The following is a 6717-nucleotide window of genomic DNA, read 5'->3' on the forward strand; positions in this document are numbered from 1 at the left end:
GCTGAAGGTCTATAAATATTGTAACTTTTTCCTCAGTCACAGAAAAAAAAAAAAAAAAAAAAAAAATCTGAATTTCTGAGCAAGCTTAAAAGTATACAGAAAAAAATAAAATTATGTTTTTTAAACAATTTTTTGTCATTTTTATGTCTTAACATGCCATTACAGGGAGTTGGTAGCTCAGAGGCTTGTAAATAATCACATCCCACTACATCTCTGGTTGTTACTCAGCTGAGCTTTTCTGAAATATTTAAGTAATCATTCTCTATCTCTATTAAAACAACAGATGGAATTACCAACCTTCAATTTTATGCTGGAATTCTGCAGCAATTTATTAACAGCTTGAACTCTGTTCTCTTGAGGGTTTAACCTGATGGTTGAACCCAATTACATTACAGTCCTTTATTCATCAAGGGACATATGTAATATGATATTAAACGTGAAAACTCATGCCTGAATAATGTAGTCTTTGTGATACAAATTGACAGAGTATGGAAGCCCAAATTTCAAGCACGAACCCTTCTTAGGTCTGATCTTACATCACAAAAACTCAGGATCAATTCCAATACTGCCAGCAGACTTATCAATGTAAAACTAGCATGTTAGTGCTGATTCATTGCCTTCATCCCGTATGATTGTCAAACCACTCTGAAGTCCCAGGCATCCCCGAAATGAGTACGTATTTATATCTGTACTCCTCCATCTGGTATCAGTCCCACCGCTACAACCTAGGGGAAGCCCTGCACACACACAGTACCCAGACTATCATTTCCAGCCTTTCAAAGCATTCCAGCATAGCATGGAAGACTCCCATACATAGCAAGAAATCTTACACCTCGCTGTGGCAGCTGTATTTGCCATTGTATTTTAACATCGCTCCTTATAAGCTAACTTTGACAGGCTAACATATTGCTTTTTCCATTATGAATCTTCTCTTCCTACCCAGTTTTTCCTCGTTGCTGCATGCTGCTAGCCTTGAGCATTCATTACTGTGCTTCTCCCACAAATTGCCCCATCCCCGTGCTCCATGGGCAGCACACCCTTCCTGCAGCAGTCCATCAGATTCCCCTGCTTTGTACCCATGCTCCAGATACATTTCCACTGCCAGGCTACAAACAAAAAAGCCAATTAAAGAGGCCAATGAACATCTAATAACCAAGCAACCTTATATGCAGAATATGTCACCTGCTAAGGAGCTGTTACTTATTTTGAGATAATTTACATTTTCATTCTAAGGCTCAAGTGTCCAGCTGAAACATAGCTGCTGAGCAGTAACCTAGAAACACAGGGAACAAAGCATATTCATTTTTATGTTAAGCTATAATTACAGTGGCAAAGTGGTATATTTTGAAACATCCGGCGCACTTAAATTAGCGGGCTGTCAGCATGCTTGGCACATAAGAGGAGAGACAAGGTGGGTGGAAGCGCATCTCCTGAACCACAGATCTCAGGACCGCAGCTATGTGGGCCAGAATCTGTGTACAGTCCAGGTAGAAAAAATAAGCACTTCAAAAGCATAAATAATGTCATTGCAAGTCAGACGTTTTAGAGAGATTAACTGTACTTGAAGAACACAATGACTTGACTGCAAGCAGAGTAGGTGGCAGCTCAGACACAGGTCCCTACAATGCAGGTGTTTCACAAGACTGAGTGCTTCCACACACCACACTCAGGAGTACTTTTAATCCTTTAAGCTGTTTGTCTTTTAGATTCTTGAGGCCTGTCATATTCTTCAAGCACCGTTCCCGTATGGCATTAAAATCCAGTCCAAGCCCAACAAGTGACTCCCTCCAAACCCTTGACATAGCAGGGCTTTGACTGCAGTTTTCCAAGCAGCTCTGTGTACCAGAGGTTTCCCTTTGCCTGGAAAGGGAACAGACTGCTTAGGAAGGTGATTCCCTTTCAGGTGAATCCCTAGAATACACAAAGACCAGACAAAGCAAGAAAAAGGTTGTTCTATTTCTCCTGCTCGCATTCAGCTCTAACACTCATGTACACAGTAAGACCACCAGCCTTTTTCTCCTTCTGCAACATGAGCCCAACATGGCATTTTCAAGCAAAAGATATTTCACCTCTGAAAATATCACCCAGGTGTTTTTCTTAGAATTCTTCAAGCAATTTGAATAAAACTGAGACTAAGACTACTGTTTTAGTCATTGCATTGTGCTTTTGGTGTACAAGCAATTTTCCTTTACTCTAGATACAAGTGCAGCTCTAAGGCGCACCATAGGGTACATATCAATCTGCCACATGTTAAAGCAATAATCAGGTAAGATAATTAAGAGAAGCATTTCAAAGCCCTGCCCCAAATTTGGATGCCTTCTGCTGGGAAATGTTTTCCTGTTGTCACGAGCAGTGTAGTGCAGGAACACTTTCCATGGTGTAAATGATAAAGATCATTTTTGCATAGCCTTAGTAAGCAGCACAAGCCACAGGGCATTGGCTGTGCCATCATCCTACAGGCACGGACCAGTCACCGTACCAAGGAAGACAATGGAACAGCTCATTGACTCGTTTGCCTTAGTTACAGATAATATTTACAGCCATAATTATATGACAGACCAAACTTCCCACTTCAGAGTAGACTGTATTTACCTTTCACAAAGAGAGCACAAATAGAAACACCTGCATAATCCAGGGTTTTCTGTGAGCTCAGACTCAAATATTTAGGCCATGTGCAGAGTCAGGATTACTACAAACAACTTCGGTCTGCTAGCATTGGCCTATCATTAATAAACATGAAATAATTGTGCATATTGTTTTTTAAATGCTCCAGGGACTCTATTAAAGCACCCTCTCTGCATAACACAAAAATAAAACACCTGCCTCACCACTTTGGGTCAGTCTTGCATTATCAAAGCATTAACCACACAACAGTGCTCGGCTGTTAAAACTGCGTTTGGGAAGCCAAGACCATCTTCAAAAACTGATTTATTTGTAACTTGTTTACTATGTAAAAGTGACATTGTCACAGGCAGAGAAGCAGAATCCAGAAGACAGGGAAGACATCCAAAATTCACACATTAAACCTTTAAAACTCCAGAGCAAAGCTGGGTGCCTCAGCACACTGCTGCGCCCTGAGCAGCACAGCCCTTCCTCCTGCAAACCCATTAGCAGCAACAAGAGTGATGCCTTTGAGGAGCTGGAATCAAACCCTATAAGGGGAATTTTACAGAAGTCACACAGGGTAATAGAGGTTTTATTTATAATTAACTAGGAAAACAGAAGTAAACAGATATTTTAACCCTTACCAGTCTTTTCTTCTGCAACAGCATAAGAAATAATGTGACTAATTACTATTTAACTGATTCTGTTTCTTTTTGTTTGTTTGTTTTTTGTCAGAAAAAAAGCAAAGCAGAAAGACCAGGGATTAGTTATAAATGCAATATTGCTCCTTGATATCCAATCAAACCAGATCTTAAACCTTTCCCTAGAGTCTAAGGTCTTTATTAAATAGTTACAATGTTAGTTACAGGCAGTTAGATGGGTAGGTAAAGGAGATGCACTTTGTGCTCCTCAGCAAAACAATATTCACTTTGTAATTAGATTCCTCGTTTCTCTTCCATTGTTATACAATAGTACCGCTACACAAAAATGTTGGTTATTTTTTCCATATATACAGACAGCAAGAGAGCTCATGATGCATACTACCCTGGAGCACTACCCCAAGGAAAAAAAAAGTGCATCTGTATCAAGCAGGCAGTTTTCACATGAAATCCATACACCACTAGCACATATTGATCCCTCTGAGCGAGAACTAAGTGAATTTCACTGATCCAGGCAGGCAGGTGGCTTATCATCCTGTTGGCAATGAGGAAGGGGAGAAAAGCTCTCTGGAGACAAGGGTCCAGAACAGAGGCTGAATGGGTTGTAAAGAAAAGGCTCTAGACTAACCAGGCTGAGCTTTTTTTTTTTTTTTTTAAACTATTAAATTGCTCTGTATAGCTCTTGCCAGACAAGGGTAGAATTCAGCAAAGTGACAAGTTTTAGATGCTATGCTAGACCTCACAAGTTATATACAAGAGCAAATGGGAAAACATTACCAGCACTGCCAGAGAAATAGTAAAAGGAGCCTGTAGACCTCAAAAAAAAAAACTTTCACACCAACAGTGGCTCAAGATCCCACAGTAAAACAAACCTCTAAAGTTTTCTTTTCAGTTTGAGGGGGAAAAAAAAAATCTATAAAAGCTCTACTTTCCTTTAGTAGACGATTACCAGGTGCAAGCAATAAAATTCTGTTTGTCAATGTTTACACTAATCATTTAGATCGTATGAAGAGGATTGTTTACAGTGCTTGTGAAGCCATAACAAACAAGTGCTGAAAGGAAACTATTCCGCAGCAGACTACACAGAGGCATTGGACTGCCGTTCGTGTAGGGCTGAGCAAAGAAGTATGAGAAAGGCCCCACACCTATTTTCTTAATTCCTTTGGCTTTAGGAGTGACATCCCCCTCAGAAGAAAGGTACGTATTTAATTATCATATCATCCACAAATATCCGATAATGATCTAGATGCAACCACTCGTAACTCTTCATGGTATTCAGGCACAGATATATTAGGGGAAGGATTCTCCAGGAGCAGATACAGCCCTATTGGGGCCCAGCAGCTGTATCCCCATGCAGGGAAGGAGCAGCACAGGAACCCACTGGGCACAAGGCAGAGCCACCATGGCCCCCAGCACAGATTTGCGCTATCCAGTCAGCAGCAGCTCACACATAAGAGTTGGCCTGTTTTAACCATCTCCTTCCTACTGCCAGCAGAGATTGAACAAGGGCAACGAAGTACCATTAAGGGGAAAACAACCTTTTATGGTCTAAACACATTAAAGGAGAGCTAACTCCCTACAATCAGTTAGGGCACTCACTTTCACAGCAGAAAGGTGTTTGTAGCACTGAAGAAATACACACAAACTGTGCTACCACACCTAAATCTACTGCTGGAGGCAGCAGCTGAGAAGTTTTAGGATTTTTTTTACTGAGATACCAACTACCACCTATGATGACTTCTGCCTGGGTTTAACAGCTTCTGTTTAATCACCCAGCAGCCTCCTGGAAGTGGCAGGCAGCCATTCCACCTTCCCCAAGAGAAAGCAGCACACAGTTTTAGTCATTTATATAAATGAATTATAGCTATGCAGTACTTGGATCCCAAGTTATTTCCTCCTGAAAAGGAGGAACAAGTACATATATCTTACTCCTCAAAATGATACCAATTCTTGTTGTGAATAAGGGAGGCCATGGCTTGGTGATGGAGCAGGCCCAAGGCCAAGACCTGGTGGTAGTAACAATAGGAGCCCCAGCCAGGCCCCAGAACAGCAGCAAGGACCCCCAGACCTACACATAACTGGGACAGGGGCTAACAGCCGTGGGCTGAACTTAAATAGAGCCCTGGGCCCAGGGAAGGTGTGATGGGGGCCCAGGTGAGGCTGCTTGGAGCATTAAGGCTTGTTGGTGCCTTCAGGGTCTGGACAATGGCTTCCACTCTCTGCAGCTGCCAACATTTTATATCCGCTTCTTTGTTGAGGGGGAAGATGCATGTCCCATACATGCACACAGAGAATAAAATCCTCCTGGCACTTTCTCCAGTGCATTCCCACTGTAGAGTTTATGAAATTGTTGTCTGCCTGCATTAGCGCCTGTAGGGAAGTCTCCACCATCTTGCTCAGTCAGGGCCTTTATGCAATTAATTGGGAACTTCTGTCATACAGAAATCTGAAGTGGTTTGTGTTGTTGGTTTGGGTTATTCCCTCTTTTACTGAAGCATCCACCGGTAGCATTACTCCATGAACTCTGCTTCTGATAACAGTAAGTGTCTCAGGGTCCATAGGGTGCAACAGAAGGAAGGTATTAAAGCGTTCAGTCCAGAGGTGTGATAGACTATTTCTTCCCTCAGCTTCTGCATGGACTAATCTGAGGACAAATATATACACTCTCCATAGACACCAAGAGAGTAGCTTCAGCCAACGGGACCTAGATTACATGGATTATCTCTCTGATATATGCACCACTACGTGTTATTTCCAGCTTGACTGAAATCGGTGCTGTCAGAATCCCTTTAAATCATAAATACAATTGTATCATTCTTTATTTATTTGCCCATGTGTTAGATGAAAATTGGTTGGTGCTGACTGCTGCTTCAGGTCATGGATAAGGAGAATAAAAAGTTTAATGCTAATTTGAAGTAGGCCAAATTAACTGTTTAATAGCTTACTTTATTTTTTATTAGTTTAATTTATTAGTTTAGTTTAGTTACGTATTTATTGTTCTAGAAAAGTTCTTGAAACCTATGAAGTGCTCCATCTTTTCCTTACTGGAATTAAAATTATGTGATAACTCTAAGTCTCCCACAAGCATTCCCAAATATTTAGTTTGTGTTTCTATCTACAATATTTTAAGAAACAGTCTTATTAGAAGATTATGTTATATATACATATATATATTTTTTTTCAGTTAGAGAACAGAATCTTCATCCAGCTTACAGAGAAAAGAGTCACTTTTCCCAAGTGGAGTCCTCTACATTCCTGTGATCCTTACACAAACAAATCTGCCAAGTCCTTGCTATGCTCATGCTAGCCCTTGCAAAGAAAAGGGCTGCAATGGAATCCCTCCATATGTTCTAGAGAAAAAGCAATGAATCATAGTGGAAAACACGGGCTAAAGCAAGTCATCTTTCACATTAAATGCTACCATATACAGCATCTCAATTAGTTGGTATTGATA

At 40.9% G+C, this 6717-nt stretch overlaps 1 protein-coding gene across 1 annotated transcript in view; it reads right to left on the reverse strand.

Moving 5' to 3' along the window:
- DENND1B (DENN domain containing 1B) overlaps nt 1-5309 on the reverse strand; it is a 188316-nt gene extending 183007 nt beyond the window's left edge. The window contains exon 1 of the mRNA XM_068689753.1: nt 5193-5309. Within this exon, the coding sequence (XP_068545854.1) occupies nt 5193-5236 (44 nt within the window). The 5' untranslated portion in view covers nt 5237-5309. The remainder of the gene's footprint in view (nt 1-5192) is intronic.
- Nucleotides 5310-6717: the final 1408 nt, after the last annotated feature.

This window comes from Anas acuta, chromosome 8 (assembly GCF_963932015.1).
Source record: "Anas acuta chromosome 8, bAnaAcu1.1, whole genome shotgun sequence".
NCBI lineage: Eukaryota > Metazoa > Chordata > Aves > Anseriformes > Anatidae > Anas > Anas acuta.